The following is a 23,958-nucleotide window of genomic DNA, read 5'->3' as shown; positions in this document are numbered from 1 at the left end:
CAGAATTCATCTTAAGGCGCAAGTCTAAGACCATTAAATGACCATCTGAATATTACTTGGGTAGTACAGGTGTTTCTCTTTGTTCTGTGTCTGCCATCCCTGGTATTGAGGCAATACTTGTGTTTCATCGAGGATCACCCATTGCTCATGTTGCTCCTGGGGCAGGGTTAGTTTTTCTCCTGTTTGGTCATTTTTTGTCGCTAATGTTAGTACGGGCCGTACTTGTGTCTTGTCTGTCTCACTCCTGATGCTGGACCAGTGCTTGTGTTTCTCAGCTTTGGCATTGCCGTTGACACTGTGGCAACGTTTCTGTCTGGCTTGTTTTACTTAAAGAATATCAGATAGGACAGTCTCTCTATTTGATTGGACTCTTAAGTTCCCCTCCCTCCTTCATCTGTTCGGGTAGTTTTGTTCCTCTAGCGCTTTGAAGCAATCAATAGGTAACATGTAGTGCTTTATAAAACAGATAAATACACAAGTAAATACATAAATAAACGCGTCTATCTTTCCTGGTATTGGGACAGTAGTTGTGTTTCCTGTCGGGGTACCCCATCACTTGTTGATTCTGCAGCAGTTCTCGTGTTCCTCTTGTTGTATCAGCCGTGCGTGTCTTGTTAGTAATGGTAGCAGTGCTTGTTTCTCCTCTATCAATCCTGTTAAGACTAGGCCGGTGCTTGTGTCCCTCATCTTGGGTGAGCTCTCACTCTTGCTGGTTCTTGGGTCTTCATCGTGTGCTCATAAACATTGAGGGTTTTGGGGTGGTTTCCTCAAAGAGGAGGTGTTCTCGAAGCATTGTGGCGCAGTTCACAGCGGGATACAAGTTGGAGTTGAGAGAGCTGGACAGTTTGCTATTTAGAGGAGAACACAGCGAGCCAAAGCAGGCAATACAAACATAATTAGATGGAGGGTGATATCTATAAGGTCATTTGGTTGCTCTTCTGGTTGATATCTTGGAAGGTTTATTATATGAGTTTGTGCCTTTAATACCAGATCCTCACCGTATGTGTTAAGACAATGGGATGAAGCTAGAAAAAGCAGACCGTCACATGACTGAGACACTTAGCAGTGCCATGCCACAGCCATCTTGGATTACGGATTGGCCCAATAGAGAGAGGAGGAAGCTCGACTGAAGCTCTTTGAAGGGCCTTGGGGGATTTTCAGTCTCTTGAGAATGTGCTCAATAGACATAGTAGTACATTTGCTATGAAGTGGCACTTGCCCTTAGTCCGTGGCATAGCTTTTCCTGCCTCATTGGGTGCCGGTAAAGAATTTACACCAGAGAAAATGTCTTTCTAGATGTCTTGCTTGCTCTGCTCCAACCATCTACTTAAATCATGGACATGTGATGTTTGAGGCACAGGGTTCCTCATAAGTGACGACTGAGATTGATCTAGTGGTAGACGTAATGAAGTCGAACAAAAAAACACACTGAGGAAATGGAAATGTTGAGCAGCATCTGGGCCATTTATGAGCCCTGCTGCACAATCCAATCCAAGATGGTCCAAGCTGGACGTGCAGGGTCCAGCTGACACCCATATTGTTGCTCTTCCAAATCCAGTGCAATTTCTGTCAAGAAAAGTGCCCAGAGCCCAGCCACCCTCTGCAGTCTTTGGGGAAGGATCTTGTGATGCAATATGTGAGGTGCTCCTCACAACCAGCATTGCTGCCCCTGGTTGGTTGGGCCATGAGGCCATCATCAAGGAGGGTGATCATTGCTGTCTGAATCCTGTGCAAACCACAGAACCATATTTGGATGGTTTGAGGGGGCACATCTGTCCAGATGAATGAAGAACTGCCCTCAAATAAGGGATCATGTATTTTTAAAATAAGATGACCTTGTGTTTGGTAGTTTTAGTGATGTATAGGACAGTAAAGGTTGGGGTGTCTGTAACTTATTTTGGTGCAGAAAGCATGTAACTCTCTTGGAGCGGTCCATGAATTAGGGCAGTGGGGGGATGGCTAAGTTGAAGTAATGTTTCTTCAGAAAAATTGGTATAGATCACAGGATGGGAGATGTGGCAGCTGCCATTTTATTCAGTGTGGCCAGTTAAAGGCGTTGAGGTTGGTTCAGGTAGGAAGCCTGACACGCCTTTAATATTTGGCTACAGCCCCACCAATAAGTACACTTTTGGTGATAAAGAAGCATTGACTAGCGTAACAAAATTGTTTTTACATCGAGGTTTTTACCTCGTTATGCATTTACCACGCATTTTTTAGCATGCATATTTTTATTGCGAATATGCATTTACAACGCATGCTAATACCACGCATTTAAGGTAAGTGGAGTGAGGTTCAACCCCCACAAATACATTGTTTTTACATCTAAAACAATGTGTGGTATTGGCATGCGTTGTAAATGCATATATGAGCGGTAAAAACATGCGTGCTAAAAATGTGTGGCAAAGGCATACAAAGTATTTACCTGCGTTGTACCATCTTACAACCAATTATATTGAGGTCAATGCAGAAGGTTTGGCCCTCTGCATATATCATACACAGTGTGGCTGGGGCAGCAACTCCTATGTTTTGTCTGGATGTTGTTGTATCAGTGGACCAGTCTGTAGCCCTGCAGCTTGCCATGTGTTAATTCCTTTCTCATGTGGTTTGACAGCTGATCCATCCACCAGGTTGGTGGCTAGCAGACAGAGATCCCAGCCTTGGCATCCGGTACTCCCAGCCTCTTCAAGATCATTGTGGTTTCTTGTGGGTGCACAGTAAGGGCTTGTGTCTGGGTTAGAGGGCTCTGCAACGGAAACAAGGTGGCCTCCAGCCTCTGTGTCTGTCCTTCTCAATGTCTTTGGATATGATGTGGGACAGTACTGGACACTGAGTTGGTCCAAGAATGGTTGACATCCACACGTGTCAGTCTTGTTTGCGCCATCGCCTAGTCTCTCCCTCAGTGCTACACTTTGTGTGGTCATGTGTCCGTTTACACCAGGAATGCAACATCTGGGTGCATATAGTTTTCTCAACATAATATTGGAAGAAAACTGTTCACGAGAAGGCGGATTGTTTTACCTTTGTTTTTAGTATTTTTCATTATTTATAGAAACACGTCAGTCACCATGGTATCAGCTATTTTCCCTAGAAACTGGAATCTTCATGTGTGTGTTTAGATGTCATTTTGTTCTAAACAATTTGCTCCTGGGCGCATCACACGCTGCCAATCAAAGAAAAGAGGTTTCCAAAAGCGATTATTCCACTTGTCGCACAGAAGATGACGGAAGTGATAGGCTACAGATAGCTCTAGGTTTTCATTCTTCGGGGGTAATTTATTTCAAGGCTCAGAAATATAGAACGATTACCTACGGGCACACACAACAAACACACATGCATATTGGGGCACACCAGTAGGTGAGGGGGGGGGAAGCAAAGACACTGACACCAGAAGTGTGTGAAAAAGGCCGCTTTTATTGGAATCAGGTGCACGTATAACACATCCCCCTTGGCCTGTGCTGCACAAAACTACTGCTCACTAATTAACAACTGCCTAACAGCCCCCCACCCCCACCCCTAAATGTAAGCCCGAACATTGCAACAGTAATACAACAACATACGCTCATCAACCTGCCCCTCTACTAGATGCCCCTAATGACCTCCATGACCCCAAACCCCCGCTACCATGCAGTCCCAGGCCTCCAGCCAACCACCCTATTTCCTTAGGACAGCGCCCCACAACGCACCTGTTCCAGCGACAAAAAACACAACCTCAAACCTAAGTAGTGCACCATCAACCAAAAAAGCCCCTCGGGACCATATCCTCGACCACCCCCCCCCACCCCGCAAAGGGAAACAACCCTGGCCTAAAAATGCCGAAAAAACCCTGCAAAAAGGGAGGGAGGGAGGGACAAAGTATTCCTGCGACCTGGCTGCTGTGTCACCGCACCACAAACGTGCGCGGTGACACAAAATGGCCGGCTATATAGCCCCCCGTCCAGGAGCAGCCCAAAAGGAGCCCAAACCGCCCAACCAGCCCAAAAGCGCCGCTACGGCGATCCCCGAGTGCCAAACTTCCCCCTCCCCCCCCCTCCCCTGGTGCCCCAAACTTCCCCGGGGGGGCGAGCCTCCCGTTGGTCGGCCACCCCCCCAAATCCCCATTGGGGCACACCAGTAGGTGAGGGGGGGGGAAGCAAAGACACTGACACCAGAAGTGTGTGAAAAAGGCCGCTTTTATTGGAATCAGGTGCACGTATAACACATCCCCCTTGGCCTGTGCCGCACAAAACTACTGCTCACTAATTAACAACTGCCTAACAGCCCCCCACCCCCACCCCTAAATGTAAGCCCGAACATTGCAACAGTAATACAACATACGCTCATCAACCTGCCCCTCTACTAGATGCCCCTAATGACCTCCATGACCCCAAACCCCCGCTACCATGCAGTCCCAGGCCTCCAGCCAACCACCCTATTTCCTTAGGACAGCGCCACTCGAAAGTCGCTTACGACTTTCGACCCCCCCCTTAGGACTCCCTTCTCCTGGGATACCTGACCACCCCCAGGGCCCCATCTAAAGCCTCCTTTAACTGCACTATATACAGCTCCATGCCGTACCTGGACAGGTGGACCCCATCCTCCAAGAAGAAATAGTTTGCACCATAGCGCAACTCCGGGTGCTCCATCCTCCCCACCCCCTCCCTGGCGCAGAAAGCGCGCATCTCACGATTGATCTTCCTACGAGCCCTGTCTATGGCCCCTGGGCGCTCAGCTCCCCTCCACACCCGCCTGGGAATAAACTCTGACCATATGACATGGCAGCCCGCCCATTGCCTCCTGATTTCCTGCAGGTCCTGTCTCATCTGCTTGAGTAGCGCCAAACCCTTGCACTGCACCAAGTCGTTCTCGCCCAGGTGAATTACCACCACATCCGGGCACACCCCCCCTTTCACCAACGTGTTTAACAACGGCAATAACTCATGCCAACGCCTACCCCCTTTCCCCCTCCAATGACATCTATACAACCCCGGATCCAATCCCAAATTGAGAGCCTGATGCCTGTCCCACTCCGCTCGTTCAGCCCGCTTGATGAACGAATGTCCCACAATAAACAAATTCAGGACAGCCACATCCGGCCCCGCCACAGCACCTGCAAAGACACATATATGAGAATCGGGAATCATTGCGACAACGCACCATCCGCCTCCCTCAACCTCACATACGTCCTGTAAGCGTCCGATTTCCACCGACCCAGCCTCTGTATCTCTTCCTTACCCCAACCCCTCCGTGCCGCCTCCGTCGCCGCCCCAATCCGAAAAGAATGCGTCCCGAACGCCAGGGGATCCTCCCCCAAGACCCGCAGTGCCCGCCGCAAGACCCACAATGCTTGAGACGCCGTCACTCCTCCCCCCCCACCCCGCCCAAAAACCTCCCCCTCCGACACGCCACTTTCAGCCATCAACCTCCTGCCCCAAACCGCCGGGCACACCCCCTCCTTGTCGCCCGGCCCCAGCACCACCCAAGTACCAACCCCCCGCTGGTCCGTCTTCGAGCGCCTCAAACACACTGCCACTTCCTGGGCCCGCACCTCCACCTCTCCCCACAACACCCCCCGCCGCCCCCTCGCGCCCAGCAGCTCCGACACTCGAAACGCCCCAAAGAAAAGCCATGACATCAATGTAGAGAAACGCACCGTCTCGCCCACATCCCTGCACACCTCTGGTAGCGCGCCAATCACTCCTGCCAGCAAAACCGCCGTAATGGGACGGCGCAGCCGCACCGTCGCCCCACTCTCCCTCGCCCACCCCTCCAGCAGCCTGGTTCCCAACTCCCCCGCCGACGGAGGGTAACCCCACCACATCTTCCCCATGAAAGCCACCGCCGACAACTTTCCCGCAATTGACACCCGCGACAAGCCCCTGTCCATAAGCGTCAGCATGAATCTTACCACCTGTTCCTCGCGCTGCCACCTGTCCCCACGCCGCACCGCACCTGACTGCAGGAATTCCTCCCACGCTAGCTCGTAAGCCTTCCACGTCGACACAGCCACCGACGTCTTCACCAACTGAAAGACCCGGCCTCGCCTACCGACCACAGTTCTTCCGGCACCGGCGTCCTGACTTCCTCCGCCGCCGTGGCTAGCCCATGGAACCTCTCCCACTGTGAACGAGACAAGGCATCAGCAATGTCATTGTCCACACCGGGAACGTGGCGCGCCTGAAACAGTATGTCATTTTCCAAGCACCGCAAGACAAACACCCGCATCAGTTTCAGTACCTGTGGATCCCGAGCCGACTGCCTGTTCACCACCTGCACGACGGCCATGTTGTCCACTCGAAAAAGCACCCTCTTGTGTGCCAACGCCCCTGCCCACACCATGACTGCCACCACCAAGGGGAACAACTCCAGGAACGCAATGCTCCTCCCGCCCGCCTGCCAGTGGTCCGGCCACTGCTCCGCACACCATTTTCCCTCCCAGTACAGGCCGAAACCACCGACGCCCGCCGCATCCGAGTACATGGTGACCTCCCACTCCCAGTCCTCCGCCGGCGCCATCGGCACCCCATTGAAACGCTCCAAGAAAGCCCGCCACATGCGCAGGTCCTCCTTCATCCCTGCCGAGAGGCGCACATGGTGATGTGGCAATGGCAAACCCGACAGCGCCAGCCCCAGACGCCGGCAAAACGTCCGTCCGGCCCGCACCACGCGGCACGCAAAATTCAAATGTCCCAACAACACCTGTACGTCCCGCACCGTCACCTTCCGCCTCGCCAACATGTCATCCACCAGACCCAACATCGCCACCCGTTTTTCTTCTGGCAGGCGTGCTTCCATGGCGACCGAGTCGAGCTCGATACCGAGAAAGGACAACACCGTACTGGGACCGCACGTCTTCTCTGGCGCCAGGGGAACCCCAAATTCCCCCATCAACCCGGCCAAACCATCCAGCAGCCGCTGACAATCCGCCGCACCGGGCCGCCCCACCAGGAAGAAATCATCCAGATAGTGCGTCACTGACTCCGAGCCTGTGCGCCTGGAAAAAACCCACTGAATGAAGGAGCTGAACCGCTCAAATAGTGCGCATGAAATGGAACACCCCATCGGCAGCGCCTTATCCACAAAGTAGTGACCTTGAAACTGGATCCCTAGCAACTGGTAATCCGCCGGGTGTACCGGAAGGAGTCGGAAAGCCGACTTGATGTCGCATTTTGCCAACAGCGCACCCTGCCCCGCCGCCGCAACCAGACGTCGCGCCACGTCCACCGACGAATACGTCACAGACGCCAAATCCGCCGAAATGTACGCATTGACCGACTCCCCCTCCGGCCAGGACAAGTGCTGTATCAGTCGGAACTGCCCTTCCTCCTTCTTAGGCACCACCCCGATGGGGGAAATGATCAAACCTGGCAGCGGCGGCGCCGTGAAGGGGCCCGCCATCCGCCCTTCCCTGACCTCCTTGACCAGTTTCTCTCTCACTATGCCCTTGTGCGCGTTCACTGATTTCAGATTTTCCGCCCAGCGAGCAATCCGGGGACCTTCGTACCCCAACCGAAAACCCTCCCGAAAACCCCGGCGCAGCACTGCAGCATCCTCCGCCCGCGGATACGCCGCCAACCAGGGCTCCATCCGCTCGATCCTAACCGGCGTACGAGCCTTTTCCCAGAGCCCCTGCTCCCCCCCTCTACCCCCACCCCTCCCCCCGCCTGAACCCCCTCTGGCAAATCCACCACCCTGCGGAGGCAGCTGGCCTGGGGGGCCCCCGGTGCCCCAACACCGCAGCGCCGGATGGTTCCGTCCGCACGAAGAGCACTCATGCCGGAAACGGCACGCCGCCCGCCCGCAGGCACCCCTATTGAAATCCCAGCAGGCCCCGACCGCGGTCTGGCTGCCGGAGGCGCCCTGACCCACCCCCCCACGGGTGGGGCGCGCCGCAAAGGGGGGGGACGCCAGCGGCAAACCGCTGGCCGTGTAGATGGTGCGGCCAAACTTGGCCCCTCCCATCGTCTGCTGGTATAAATCAGAATCCAGTTCCCCCCACTGGGCCTCGGGGTCCCCCGCCATGCGTGCCCGAAACTCCTCGTCGTAGTGCGACCAAGCATACCCGCCGTATGTCACCTGCGCCCTCCGGACCACATCCATGTATTTAAAGAGCGCGACGCACCTGTCCGGGAATTTCTCGCAATACACGCTCGCGTAAATGAGGAACGCCGCAGACCAATTGTCCAGCGTCAGGGGCACCTTTGGGCGCCTAGCCAACTCCTGCTCCTCCTCTTTTGACCCTTCCTTCGATGTCAACTCCCTATGCAGCAGCTTCAAAATATCGATGTACTCCCCCTTCCAAATCTTCTCCTTCGTAGCCGCGGAAAGGTGTGCCCCCAGCGGCTTGGTCAACCCCATGTACGGCAGCTTCCGCACCGGAATCACACAACTCTCCTTACTTCCCCCCGCCGCCTCCTTCCCGCCCGACGCCTTGTCGCCCGCCGCCTCAACCCCGCTTCCTTCGCCCGGCGCAGCCCCGCCCGACCCCGCGCCTTCGGTACCGACTCCCGCGTCCTGTACATACCGTCCCCGCACCAGCCGCCACCCATCCTCCCCATCGCCCCCAGACCCCACGGACACCTGCACACAACGCCTCTTAGCGCTCCCCGCGCCGTCACCTGTCTTACCTGGCGTCAAGGTCGGCGTCCTTGCTGGATCCCGCCGCCTAACCAGTGGAGCCGAGGGGGCCGTCACTCTGGGTGCTTCCTGCCGTGCCGGCACCTGAAATACACTTCCAACACCATTACCAGCCCCCCCATCTTCCCGAATCTCTCCCTCCTCCTCAGACTCACCATCCGCCGGTACCACACCACCTTGGCCCCCCAACTGGAGTTCCACCCGGCTCAAACCCGCCCGCTCACGACACACCCGCATTAAATCCATCAAGTCCACACTCCCCCTCCTATGCACCACACTCGCAGGCAACTCAGAAATAGTCGTGTCCATCCTTACTCCCCCAACCCCGGCGGCCGTAGAGACCCATCGGGGAGGGGCCGGCGGAGACGCGTCTCGCCTCCATTCGCCAAGTCCCTGAGCCAGGTCCCTCGCTGGAGCTCGGCCGTCCGCACCAAACAGAGCCGGCCCATCCACTCGGTGGGTGGGAGCCGCATGCTGCTCCCCCGAGCGCCTTACCAACAGCTCCTGCCAAGGAAAAAAGGTGGAGTCCAGCATGCCAGGGTAAAAACCACCCCCGTCGCCCCCCCACGCGCTGCCCCCTCCGCCAAACCCCCACCCCATCGCCGCACCCCTCCCCCATCCCGCCGAATGGCCTCCGCGCCGCGCCGGGACACTCCCTCCTCCTAGCTCCCAACCCCCTTCCCCTGCCCATCCCCCCCGGCCCGCCCCACCCCCCGAAACCCCAACTCGGCCCCACCCCCCTTCCACGCCCCACTCCCCCTGCCTCCCCCCAGGCCACGCCACTGCCCCCCGCACCCCCCCCAAAACTCGCCACCAGCCCGCCCGGGCCCCCAGCCCTGCTCCCGGCCCCCTCCTCAAACCCGCCCCTCCCGACCGCCCACCCCGACCTACCCCCCTCGCCGGTCGAGCCGCCGCCTCCCCTCACGCCTCCCATCGCCTCCGACTCACCCCTCCCTCTACCCCGGCCCCTCGCCCCCTCCCGGCCCCTCTCCCCCCCCCGGCCCCCCTGCCCCGGCGACGACCGCCCCCTCGCCCCCACCCCCCCCTCCTCCGCCGATGACCCACCCCAGTCCAGCTCCGTGTCTTCCCCCCCCCCACCCCCCACCCCCTCCTCTTCCACATCTGTCTCCTCAATGAGCAGCGGCGAAACCGCCCCCCCCAGCCCTACCCCCACCAGCTCCCCGCACTCCCCACTGCCACTTGTGCCCTCCCCTCCCGCAGGCCCCGCCGCACTTACACCCCCCGCCCCCCCCCTCCAGTGCTCCCGCCCTCCCCAGCCACAACTATCCGGGCCTCACCCCCTTCCCCCACACCCCCCAGGCCACCCGGCCGTGCCTCCAACACATCTCTCACCTCCTCGCGTCCTCCCCCCACCCCCCCCCTCCCCTCCGGTCACAAAAACCAGCGGCCTCTTCCGCCCCGCCTGCCGGGCCTTCCGCGCCCCCCCCTTCGATTTCGCAGTAGCCTTTGCCGGAGCCTTGTTCGCCGCCCGGCCGCCCCCATCCGCCCCCCCCGCCCCCCCTCCCCCCCCGCTGAACAACCCGCGACCTCGGCGGGTCGCACGCCGCCACAGCTGCCGCGGCGCCGATGGCAGCGCGCCGCGGCGGCCTCACCTTCAAGTCGGGCCGCATCAAGTCCATGCGGCCCGCTTCTTCCAAGAGCCGCAGCGCCTCCACGACACGCGGGTCCGTCGCCGCCATCACTAGTCCGCACGCCCCCTACCGCCGACACAGGTCACCACTCCTCACACCGCCTGAGCGCCTCACACGCCCCCGCGTGACACAAAGGCTCTGAAAACCGCGCACCGCCGCCACACAAAACCGCTGGGCCCCAACTCCCACGCGACAAAGTATTCCTGCGACCTGGCTGCTGTGTCACCGCACCACAAACGTGCGCGGTGACACAAAATGGCCGGCTATATAGCCCCCCGTCCAGGAGCAGCCCAAAAGGAGCCCAAACCGCCCAACCAGCCCAAAAGCGCCGCTACGGCGATCCCCGAGTGCCAAACTTCCCCCTCCCCCCCCCTCCCCTGGTGCCCCAAACTTCCCCGGGGGGGCGAGCCTCCCGTTGGTCGGCCACCCCCCCAAATCCCCATTGTAAATGTATGTTTTTTCTGCTCCCAGACCGGAATCGTACCTTCTGCAAATATATGCAAGAAACAACGTGTGCTTCGACTTGCTTCCATGTGTCAGTGTGAACCCTGAGTTTCGTTTACACAATCTGCCCAGGTTTAGCATATGCCATTCTTCAATGACGTCTCTTTGAACCTGTCGCTTCCAATACAATTGTGTATGCCTCTGCACACCCTGGAATGGCAATGATTCCATGTCAGCTGAGTGTGACACCTCATGCAATAGTCTGGAGAGCTTCCAAGAATTGAAAAAGAATGGCTATTGCTATAAATTGAAGTACAAATAGAAACTTTTGCAAATAAAATGTTATGATATTTACGGGATGTAATGAAGATCAGCGTTTTATTTGAAAATTATTTTTTTAGCCACACGATTTTCTGAAAGACTTGGTGAAGCCTTCAATAGTGTCCTTTGCACCGGCCGTGAATAAAGAACCATTCCAAAATGGCCGCCAGGCCAAGCAGGGGCTTTACAATTGGAGTCCTTTTCTTTAGTGCTGTGTCAGTCGGGGAGAGAGAGGTGAGGATGTTTAAGGTATCTATAATCTAGAATATGTGTTGTTAGAGAGACAAGAGAGCTGGTGGTCTTACCAAGGACGAGGGGATGACTTTTATTGTAGGCGTATGCATCTAAAAACCTCTCTTTTGGGATGCACATAATAACTATATATTTTTGTTTCCATTGCCTGCCCGATCTTGCCAATAAACAAATAGCTAACAGTGTATTTTATATTTGCAAAGGGATAATAGAAACATAAATAAAAGATGTGTAATCATACTGTATAAAGGCAACTGAAAGGAACTGAATGAACTCTTAAGCACAAAAATTAGCTGTGATGGAGGGCCTTTTCTTTTTAGGGTGCTGAGGGAAACCCCACAAAATCTGTGGGCTGGTTCATACGGAAATTGGGAGACTTTTAGGCAGGACGGCGCTTCAGCAAGATATGTTAAGATGGGGTAAGAGCCGCGACATTTAAATCAGGGCCACTGCGAGCCCAGTAGGACACAATCTGAAATGTGACTGACCTTGCTGCTGCTGTACTGAGCTCTCATACACTTGTCACCCTGTTGGTTCATGATTGAGGGCGATGTCTGATATTTAAGAGGGCGATCCCGTCTTAGTGAAGAATGTTTAAGGAGGCAGGTTGAACTTTAGGAAGCAGAACTGGTGACACCTTCTAAATGAGGGTGAGCTCCAGGTATGCTTTCTCATGCATGGACTGTCTGGAAGGTACCCACTTCCCCAAAGATTCTGGGAAAAAACTAATGGCACATGCAACACAAGAGGAAAAGAAAAGCAGTGTGAAACAAGAACAAAATAACCAATCACTAGAAATACAGAAAGTGGCACCATATCACTGAGAAGGGAAATACCCAGACATTGCGTGGAATGTTGATTGGTATGTTGTTGTTGGCCATGGGAAAATGTTCCTCTTTATACGTGGGTCAGGAGGGAGGATTTTAACCGGTCATTATTACTGGCAGTGACGACACTAGTTATTTCCTGCCAGGAATGGATTAAACGAATAGTACAAGAAGTCTCATTCCAATGTTTTAGTTTGTCACACTGCTTTGCCAAATGCTCGCTGGTGGTTTAGCTGCTGATATTTAGAAAGAAAGCCACAGATGTCTATGTGCTCATTAAACCTTCAGTCTTAAAATGATGCCTCGTCGATCAGTTAATATTGTGTATTGAACAGGTAGCCAAGAATGAGTCTGATCTGTTCTGTCTTCTCTCGTCCCCTGCAGGAATGGCTGCCCATGTGCAGGTCTTCTCTCCTCGCACACTTCAGTCAAGTGCCTTCTGTAGCGTGAAGAAACTCAAGGTTGAAGCTGGCTTGAGCTGGGATATGACCGGGTACGGCACGCTGAGCCAAAGAAAGAACGTGCACGCCGTCCAGCCAGTCAGCGCCTCCCTCCAAATCCCAGCCCTACCTTACGAGCAAGCTGTCATCTACCCCACTAGCACCGGCCACATTGTAGTGACTTCGGCTAGCAGCACCACAGGAGGGCTTGCCTTAACTGGGCAAGCACTAGGCGGACAGCACAACCTGATGCGGCGGAGCACTGTGACTCTCCTGGACACCTACCAAAAATGTGGACTTAAGCGCAAGAGCGAGGAGATTGAGAACAACAGCAGCGTGCAGATCATTGAAGATCACCCACCAATGATTCAAAATAATGCCAGCGGTGCCACGGTAGCCACGGCCACCACCTCCACGGCCACCTCCAAAAACAGTGGCTCTAATAGCGAAGGGGACTACCAGCTCGTGCAGCACGAGGTGCTGTGTTCAATGACTAACACGTATGAAGTCTTGGAGTTCTTAGGTCGCGGGACGTTTGGGCAGGTGGTGAAATGCTGGAAACGTGGCACCAACGAGATCGTGGCTATCAAAATCCTAAAGAACCACCCTTCCTACGCCAGGCAGGGCCAGATCGAGGTGAGCATCCTGGCCCGGCTGAGCACGGAAAGTGCGGATGACTACAACTTTGTCCGGGCTTATGAGTGCTTCCAGCACAAGAACCACACTTGCCTGGTCTTTGAGATGCTAGAGCAGAACCTCTATGACTTTCTGAAGCAAAACAAATTCAGCCCCTTGCCCCTCAAGTACATCCGGCCCATCCTCCAGCAGGTAGCCACGGCCCTGATGAAGCTGAAGAGTCTGGGCCTGATTCACGCAGACCTGAAGCCTGAGAACATCATGCTGGTGGACCCCTCAAGACAGCCCTACAGAGTCAAGGTCATTGACTTTGGATCTGCCAGCCACGTGTCGAAAGCTGTGTGTTCCACCTACCTGCAGTCAAGATATTACAGGTAAAAGTGCTGCTTTGGAGACTGTGCCAGATAAAGCTTTGGTGTGTGCGCTTACAGCACTGTTAATAGCCCAGTGAGACTGGAAGGCTGCAAGCAAAATTAGGGAGTCTGTGTGACCTTTTGAATGATGCAACATATAAGGGCCCTGTTAGTAGGACATTTGAGTTTTTACACACGTGTGCCTGCACTCCATGTGTAATATGGTATTTGTCAACTTTGCTCATTGTGGGTAAAGGGCATGACACATGCGAGGCAGAGCCTCGAGTAGGCCTTGATAGCCCTCCACTCCCTCAACAATGATATAGCACGTGTAGTTGATGCCATGGTGTTCATCCTTGTGTTTTTACTTTTAAACATTTCTTTGATGACAGCCAGGATGCAAGTGATAAAATGTGTGTACTGTAGTAACTATCAGTACTGTTGTGTCTCTGTGTCATGTCGAAGCAACATGTAGAACGTGAGACCTTTCTCGTGTCAGATTATTCAGTGCTGTGATAAGAACATTAAATTGGACATTAGCACTATATTATTACACGATAAATGTGTTTTTATTTATTTTCAGTACATGCCATATTTGTGTGTGTGTGTGTGTGTGTGTGTGTGTAAAGTGTAATATGTTATTTATTGCATGGTTCAAGGGGGAAAGTCGTGGGTCACTAGTTTGATATTGCCACGAATGAACCAAGACACAGTTCAGTTTGTGGAGTTCCCTATTAACTGCTGAAAATTATGCTGTGTGTGTCAACCTTATGTGTTATATGTTTAGCACACACTTAACTGTATCCCAGTTAGGTGGCCACAGGTTTGTCTTTTATTGAAAATAAGGTGATTAGAAACTCCCAGGTACATGCTATTTGGTCAGGCGAGAAAGCTAGGATTTGAAACCAAGCTTTTCGATCACACTGTCTTATAACAAGGAACAATGTTATGTGAATAGTTGCATTTCAAAAGCGAAAAAATATATCTTGTTCCATAAAACTGGCTTGAAAATTTCACAAATCACATAATAAACTCAACTCGAAACAGTTTAGGCAGAAAAGTATTATTAAAAGAGTGTAAAGGATAAAAAAAGGATTATCTCTAATTCTAAAACAATTTACCAATCTGTATAGAATAAAAAGGCATCCACACTGTTCAATGCAAAATAAATTAAAATGTAATAAAGACTAATGTCCGTGGGTTGTGATGTAGAACAGTAGTATTACATCTTAATACTAAAGAAACCGATGGGTCACATTGATCCAAAGGTAGTCAGGTTTTTTGCTGTAAACCAGTGCCTCAGATAGTTGGCTTCGGTTGGCTCGACCGCCATACATGATCCAGGGCCCTACCTGAGGTAGACATTTAGTGCAACCCGAACTTAAGTTTTCCTTGGTTGAATCATTTGTCTAATTACATATCAGTAGTCCGCTATCTTTCAGCGGAGCAGAAACAAGGCACTCTAACCATGCAGATTTGCAATCCAATCTCTCCCATTCTCATACCCTATTTGGGCGATAATATGTGTATTAGCACACCCAGAATGGGACGCCTAATCACTCGATGATGCAGACAAAGTTACCAGTGAAGAAATGATAATCCAGCACTCCAAACTTCAAGTTAATTAAAATCATGTAATTGATATCATAAGCAATTGGTCACAACATGCAATTAGTCTTTAGAATAGTTGTAAAAACTCCTTTATTGATGGTCCTCTTTGTTAAAAGCATTTTTAGGTCAAGCATTCAAGACATCTTATATATACTTTAGGGATGTATGACGTTACAACGCATACCATTACCACGCATAGCGCTTTGGGGTGCTGGATAGTGAATAGTTTAATTTACTATTCCAACTCCAGTCCCCGTGGACACTAGGGAAGGTGTTGGATAGTAAATTAAATCTATTCCCTATCCTAGAGCGCCCCCCCAGCGCAATGCGTTGTAATGGTTTTCATTGTAAAACCTGCGTTGTAATAGCACTGCGTGGTAAAAGTTGCGTTGTAAAGGATGTTTCCCTTACTTTAGTATGTACTTATATACTTTAGTATATACTTATATGTGTATGTTCTTTGTGGGCTCTGGAGATCAGCCCTAGGGTTTATCTGCTTCCGCTTAGGGACTTTTTTTCTCTTCAACTGCCTCTATTTAACTGTCTTGATAGAAAACGACCAGCAGGGGTCAGTAAAACACCAGAATCACTTTAGCATTCTCTAGATTGCAGTCCATAGAAATTGTCTTCCACGAGCACCCGTCGACAATAAGAAGTTGGCCTGATGTGCAGTGCTCACTATTCTAGTGATCACTATATATCAGTCCAAACAACCCTTATTGATGATTGGTTGTAAGTCAACCTTATAGACCAGCTATCCTAGTAGCATGGATACGAGCAGTCTAAGGCTAAGACTCTAGAGGGCGTGTTAAGCCAGCTGTTTTACCATCACATTACCCCTTGAACACCCAGTGAAAGGACACCACACAAGTTGTTATGAAAATAAACAGTGTATTTATTTATAACAAGACTACCCTGGCTCTTTATGAGACAGGGAGCTAAGCACACAACAAAACTCTTACGAAAATACTTTTAAGTTAGCACGTTACACAAATGCCCGAGGGGCACGAAAAACCATATACGCTAAAAGTGGAATGCGAATTACTAGCAGGTAAGTAACAGTTCTAATAGGCTTTGGAATCGCTAGGACTGGACTAGGGAATTGTTAGATTACTACTAGGAGGCCTAGGGGACTCGGGTGCAGAGTGTGCACTCTCACGCGGGATGCGGGACAAAGTCTATGGAAGCTAGAATTCACAAAGGTAGTGTTCACGGGCGAACCCGACCTGGTAGGGAGAAAACGACAGTGGATCCTGACCCTTGGATAGTGAGGCTATGCTGGGACACCGGAGTGCCGAAGTTACCTAGCCCAGGGGCTGCAGCTGCATAGGTCTGAAAAGACGTCGGGGATCTCGTTGCCGGACCAGGAGCCTGGAAGGAAGAAGTTGCTGGCAGGCGACCAGTGAAGGAAAGTTCGATGGATCCAAGCCTGGATCAAGGAAGAAGAAAACCTGAAAGCAGAGGGGACCAAGTTCTTGAATCACTAGCCAGTGATTAAGTGGGCACCAGGATGGCACCGGGCGAAGTCACCGCAGTCAGGTGAGTGGGCACTGCTGGGCTCTGCAGTCTCTCGGACCAGGAGGCGTTGTCGGCGACCAGGATGGAGGTGCGAGCTGTCCCACGAAGGTTGAAGTCGTCGGCGTCGAAGTTACCCAGGAGTGGGCAACAAGCCTTGGCTAATTCAAGCCCACGCGGTGGACTCAAAATGGCGTCTTGAGTGGACCAGGAGGGTCCAGGGTGCTCCTCTTCGGGAAGGGAGCAAGGGCCAGTCTGGAGCAACCAGACCAGCAGCAGAAATGTCGTCGGGCGTCGTCAGGAAGGCCACAAGCCAACGGGCTAGTAGCCAAACAACGCGGTGAGCAGCGGAAAGCAGAAGGGCCCCACGCAGATCGTGGAGATGCTGGGGGGCTGCACTTCGGAGCTGGAGCTGCTCAGAGTCGGGGCTTCTCGGACCCCAAAGCACTCACCAGTAGATTACTCGGCGGGCTTGCTGGAAAGAAGTCGTGCAGTCTTGCAGATGGCCGGTCCCTTGAGGTCTCGTCGCACCCACGGTTCTCAGCTGGGCTGTAGAGGTGGGTAGAGGTCAGAGGTGCCAGGGAAGCCGGTTCTCGTCGAGCTGGGCAGTCGGATTCCGGAGGAAGGACTTACAGCAGACCGCAGTGTTCTTGGATGGTGCCTGCGGATGCAGGGTGACTACTCCTTAGTCACAAGGGAGAAATCTTAGGAAGAAGTCTTGAGTTCCTTTCGCAGAAAGTAGTTTCAGGATTCAAAGATGATCTGATTTGGAAGGGGGCCAGTCTCTACCTTTATCTGGGAAAAGGGGGCTGGCACGCGACTAGGTCCTGCCCTATGGGTGGGACCAGGAGGGGGGTGGTTACACCCACTTCCTTGGCGGGCTTTCCCCAGGCCAGGGGCTGGAGTGCCCCTGGAACTGGTTTCAGCCGGCCTATGCACAGTGAGCACCGGGGTGCCACTGGCAGTCACCTTCCTCTAAAGCCCTGCCTACCTACAATACACAAAACCCTGTCTGGGACGGTGCTGGCACCGCCCCTGGCAGGAAACCCTTTGTCCTTATCTCCTGCTCTGGGAGGACTCCCAGCAGCAGGAGGGCAGACTTGTGTCTCGGTGGCAGCATCCATTTTGTGGATGCTAAGGCTCTGTCTGACTTTTAACCGGGTTATAGGTTACATGCATGTCGTGTCCCTCTAGAAGGGTGGAATGCTAACCCCGTCGCCAGAATTGGCGAGGGGTTAGTATTCCAATTCGTATGACACCTTACTCGACATGTTTTGATAAAGCGATACCAGAGTTGGCATATAACCGCGAGGATTATAATGCACTTAAGAGTATATGGTATGCGATATCATGGAAACGGCTACGGGATGGGTCCCGAAAGCCGCAGACAGGCTCAGCTCATGCCAGAGCACCATCTCACACGATTCCAAGCACTCTGCCTTCAGGATTGTTAAGGCCTGCCATAGGAGTGACTGATAGGAGATCTGTGTGTCCATTTTAGGGTTAGATATAGGTATACTATATCTAAAGCAAAGGGTGAGTACACCACCTTGCCCCAGCTGTCGTGCAGCCAGTTGTGTCAGTTTTGGATGGCCAGCCAGGGGTGGCATAATACATGCTGCAGCCCCTGGTAGGCCCTGGGTACACCTATGCCCTGGGTACCTAAGGTACACTGTACAGGGACTGATAAGGTGGCTCAGTATCCAATTTAGATATGTACCTAAGGTACATGGAATCCATTTTACAGAGAGAGCAGTGGGCCTGAGGTCCTGAACAGCAGGGCCTCAGGTCAACTAAGTCAGAAAACCAGCAAAACACCAGGCAAAAAGTTGGGGGCAACCATAGTCAGGGATCTACCTTCCTACACCTATTAACTGCTGAAAATTATGCTGTGTGTGTCAACCTTATGTGTTATATGTTTAGCACACACTTAACTGTATCCCAGTTAGGTGGCCACAGGTTTGTCTTTTATTGAAAATAAGGTGATTAGAAACTCCCAGGTACATGCTATTTGGTCAGGCGAGAAAGCTAGGATTTGAAACCAAGCTTTTCGATCACACTGTCTTATAACAAGGAACAATGTTATGTGAATAGTTGCATTTCAAAAGCGAAAAAATATATCTTGTTCCATAAAACTGGCTTGAAAATTTCACAAATCACATAATAAACTCAACTCGAAACAGTTTAGGCAGAAAAGTATTATTAAAAGAGTGTAAAGGATAAAAAAAGGATTATCTCTAATTCTAAAACAATTTACCAATCTGTATAGAATAAAAAGGCATCCACACTGTTCAATGCAAAATAAATTAAAATGTAATAAAGACTAATGTCCGTGGGTTGTGATGTAGAACAGTAGTATTACATCTTAATACTAAAGAAACCGATGGGTCACATTGATCCAAAGGTAGTCAGGTTTTTTGCTGTAAACCAGTGCCTCAGATAGTTGGCTTCGGTTGGCTCGACCGCCATACATGATCCAGGGCCCTACCTGAGGTAGACATTTAGTGCAACCCGAACTTAAGTTTTCCTTGGTTGAATCATTTGTCTAATTACATATCAGTAGTCCGCTATCTTTCAGCGGAGCAGAAACAAGGCACTCTAACCATGCAGATTTGCAATCCAATCTCTCCCATTCTCATACCCTATTTGGGCGATAATATGTGTATTAGCACACCCAGAATGGGACGCCTAATCACTCGATGATGCAGACAAAGTTACCAGTGAAGAAATGATAATCCAGCACTCCAAACTTCAAGTTAATTAAAATCATGTAATTGATATCATAAGCAATTGGTCACAACATGCAATTAGTCTTTAGAATAGTTGTAAAAACTCCTTTATTGATGGTCCTCTTTGTTAAAAGCATTTTTAGGTCAAGCATTCAAGACATCTTATATATACTTTAGGGATGTATGACGTTACAACGCATGCTTTTACCACACATGCCGTTACAACGCATACCATTACCACGCATAGCGCTTTGGGGTGCTGGATAGTGAATAGTTTAATTTACTATTCCAACTCCAGTCCCCGTGGACACTAGGGAAGGTGTTGGATAGTAAATTAAATCTATTCCCTATCCTAGAGCGCCCCCCCAGCGCAATGCGTTGTAATGGTTTTCATTGTAAAACCTGCGTTGTAATAGCACTGCGTGGTAAAAGTTGCGTTGTAAAGGATGTTTCCCTTACTTTAGTATGTACTTATATACTTTAGTATATACTTATATGTGTATGTTCTTTGTGGGCTCTGGAGATCAGCCCTAGGGTTTATCTGCTTCCGCTTAGGGACTTTTTTTCTCTTCAACTGCCTCTATTTAACTGTCTTGATAGAAAACGACCAGCAGGGGTCAGTAAAACACCAGAATCACTTTAGCATTCTCTAGATTGCAGTCCATAGAAATTGTCTTCCACGAGCACCCGTCGACAATAATATTTTTTTCAAATCTTGTATTTTCAGTGATATGACCACCGAAGGCCCTGATTTTATATTAAAAACATAGCTTTGGACTATATCATTTCCCGCTGAAAGGCAATATTTCTCTCCATGTGTTGCCCTACCTGGCGTATTACGCAGTTTGGTGCTTACTTTCCCTCCATGTTAAAGAACAGTAGATGTTTCAACACCCAGGCTAATGTGCTGCATAGCTAAATACATATAAGTTCCCAAAGGCGCGACCAATTGCACTGCAAATGCTTGTTTTATTGTACCATAGCCAACACGTTTTGTTCCCCATAGGCCTTCTTCAGGGCTGTGTCCAGTTTCCTTAGAAGCGAACTGTGTGTGTATGGTGTGTGGATATTGACCATTACGGTCCGGTGAACTTTGAGGTTTACATACAGCGTCCTGCACAGCATCCATGTGCAGCGTGAAACCAGTGCAGCAATCCATGTAGATTAGCCACTAACAGCCAAGAGGGAAAAAAATAAAGTTAAAGGCAAACAAATAAAAAAGTAAAAGGAAACCACCACTATTTTCAAAAAGATATTAAAAGTAACAAAACCCTATAATCGGAAGTTACTGAGAGCAAACTAAAAAAGAATATTGTTTATAACTGTAGGTAGCCACAAGGCACAAAGATATCTACTGAGAGCACATACGTATAAAAAATACATATTTCAAATGCACAAAATTAAACACAAAAATAAAATCATTTGCATGTCTGAAGAGCAGCAAGAAGAGAGGTATAATGTGAGCCTTAAGTTTGCACGTAAAGTGTGGTTGGTGTATCTTTACACATGGCAGAGTGGGTTCACATATATGACGTTTGAACTACACTCCTCACAAACAGGTTCTCGCATAGGAAGTAGCATAGGAAGAGCGTGCGTAGGTAGTAGGCCCTGTGGTGCCTCTCCTCTGAACTAGAGAACTCAAGTCTGTCCCAACATGAACACATGTTGGTGCTTGTGCTGTAGTCGCCAACGTTTGACTCTATGACGAGAGATCTATCTGTGAAAGTAACACAGTGAACATTTGGTAAGAAGGCCATGTCAAGATGAATGATTTGGATGACCTACACCTGAAAACTGCTGTTTTTGTGTGTGTGTGCTGGGGTGCTGAAGTGAAACTTGTTGGTTTTCCCCTTTTAGATGTTGGTTGGACATTGATATGCAAATCTACTGGCTGACTGTTAGTGAGGGTGTGAGCTAATAAAAATGCTTGATCGTCTTGTTCCTTTACGGGCTAGCTATAGTGTTGGTACTAATATGTTATGGGCTGTTACTAGGTTCTGAGAAGAGTAGGGTGCTGTTATCCAACTGTACGGTACTTCTTTGTGGCCTCAGATGGATATGTCGAGTTGTATTTATTGTGTTTTGTTGGCAACTGTGTTTGCTGTTAACTAATATTAGTACTGTTGTCAACTTAGTGATACACTGTGTGCTTCAAATAACTGATTATGTGGCAGGTGCACCAAAGACATATTTGTGTGGAATCTGTTTTCTTCCAGTGGCCTGCTCACAACCTTGTAATGTCCAGGATTCTATATATAAGCTGACACAAAGTGGACCTCCCTGACTGTCCACCAAATACTTCACAGTGTACCAGCATGAGTCTAGATACACCTAGGGCCCAATTACGAGTCTGGCGGTTCACGGACTACCAGACTCGTGTGGCGCGGCGGTGCTGGTATTCCGACCGCCCTATTACAACTAGGACGGTCGGACCGCCATTGCACTGCCGTAAACGGCGCAGTAGTCTTGAGGCCTCAAAATGCTTGACGGGACCGTGGCATATTACGAGTTTCCTCTCCACCGCGGTTTTCATGGCGGCTCCTCCTCCATGAAAATCCTGGCAGAGCGAAAACAAAGGGGGGCCCTACAGGGCCCCCTGTAGGCCATGGGGTGCCGTGGAGGCACATGCCGTGCAGGTACTGGCTTTGATATTCCCACGGCGGTACCTGTGTTATACGCACCGCAGTGGGAATGCCAAAGAACCACCCGCCAGTGACTGAAAAATTCATAATCTGGCAGGCGGTGTGCACACAGGTTTGGCAGTGCAGCTGTGGGGCAGTCCCGCACCCCCAAACTCGTATTCAGGTCCCTAAACATGAACAGATTGCTTCTTTCTGTGTAGTGTCTATCCCTGTGGAGAAGCACATTAAATGGATTGCATCGTGTACCACCCGTCTTGAATTTCACGCCACAGTCCCAGAGGTTTTCAGGAAGAAAATAGAGGTCTGTCCTTGGAAGAACATGAAAACCAGCCATTACCCTTCCTTCTGTACTATTGTATTGTGAGTCAAGGGTGACGGGATGGAGGGCTTAATGCAGAAGTCGTATTTTGCTGTAGAGACCTAAAATTCAAGATCATTATTAATTACACTTAGAATTCAAGATCATTATTAATTTCACAAAGCGTTGAACACTTGTCTGGGCACCCAGTAATAGTAACCCATGAACCCCTTTCTTCTAGCAGTTTAATGAACACTGTTGAAGTCCTGTCTAGCCGCAGCCTGTTTATTTTGCAGATCTTCAGTGATTCTCTTGTGCGGTGTTCCATTTCTGTCTATATTGGTGGTACACAACCTTTTGTTGCTCAAGGCCTGTTTCTGAGTCTTTTCTTGGAAATTGTCACATGCGGGTTCTCTGTGTCGGATGACAAACTCTGCTCAGTACAGTGGTAGGTCTTGTGGTATGTGGTGGTTGGTATTGCAGAAGAGCTATGTTTGACTGGTTGGTAGTGTGTCCCTTTACAGTCGCAGTTGGCCCTTTCTTATTCAAGCATCCTGCCCCATGTGCCGGACATACCTTTTTCTCCTGTAAGAGGAATTAACAAGACAAAAATCTGTGAACAAGCAAAGGTAATTAAATATCATTGGAAAACAGTGTGATCCGCACATGGTAAGATAAAGGAATACATAAAGGGTTAAAGGGACTCTGGGTGTGGTTCTCAGCCAGTGGCTCCCACTCATGAGTGTAATGGTGTGTTGTAGCTGAATGTCAGCCAGTTATACATTCGCACAGGTAGCACATTTTTTTTGCAGTTTACAGTCCTGTCAAGCGTCACGCAACTGGTGTGACACTCACGCATATCAGTGCGGTGATCCGCATCACCGCACTGAATGCATTTGTCACGCATTTTGCCACATGTGCCAGCGGCGCGCCGCCAGCAGCCCCTGTGGCCCGGGCTAGTAGTTCTCACGAGTTAATGCTGCCTGCGCATATTGCCGACTTCGGACTACTCTGCGTGTGTGCCTAAACTGAAACCACAGACTGCAGCAGGCGCCGCCGCGCTACAATGTATCGAATCTCTGCTGCTCTGAGTCCCAACGCGCGGCGTGACGTCGTCCGACTCGGTGTGTTCCCATCCAGTTGCCCTGGAAACTTGAGTCTGCAGGGGGGCCGGCCGGCGCCCGGCCTGCCCGCAGTCGATACAGCCTCAGAGCTGTCAATCGCGGCACCTGGCGCAACAGGGCGCCAGGATTATATCCGGATGTGCCGGCCTGGGATGGGCCGTCACGTCCGGAGGAAGCAGGAAAGCGGCGGGTGATTAGAGAGAGAGTGCAGGCAGGCAGGGTTCATTGCGGGCGGCGGCGCGCATGGTGATGGAGTCCTCACTCTCAAGCATGGCCACCCGCCGCGGCCCTCTGTGCAGCTCCCCCGCTAAAACACAGCAGGGTCTGCAGCGCACCTTCACCACCACTGACTGTGGCAGCGCCGCAGGCAGCTCAGCTGAGCCGGCCGCCGACAGGACACCGCTCTGGCCGCCACCGTCCGTGACCAGGAAAGAAAACTGCGAGGGCCCGGCGGCGGTGCCCCCCCGCCGCGGCAGCTGCCGCCCAGCTCAACTAAGTAAG

General features: G+C 51.2%; 1 protein-coding gene across 2 annotated transcripts in view; it reads left to right on the top strand.

Annotated features, from left to right (window-relative positions):
• Positions 1-23,958, top strand: part of HIPK2 (homeodomain interacting protein kinase 2) — a 438,745-nt gene that overhangs the window by 111,369 nt on the left and 303,418 nt on the right. For both annotated transcript variants that reach the window (XM_078673112.1, XM_078673119.1), the window contains exon 2: positions 12,494-13,559. In XM_078673112.1, the coding sequence (XP_078529238.1) occupies positions 12,494-13,559 (1,066 nt within the window). The remainder of the gene's footprint in view (positions 1-12,493; positions 13,560-23,958) is intronic.

Source organism: Lissotriton helveticus, chromosome 1_1 (assembly GCF_964261635.1).
Source record: "Lissotriton helveticus chromosome 1_1, aLisHel1.1, whole genome shotgun sequence".
Classification (NCBI taxonomy): domain Eukaryota; kingdom Metazoa; phylum Chordata; class Amphibia; order Caudata; family Salamandridae; genus Lissotriton; species Lissotriton helveticus.
The sequence above is the reverse complement of the archived record's forward strand: the minus strand, read 5'-3'. Positions and strand labels throughout refer to the sequence as shown.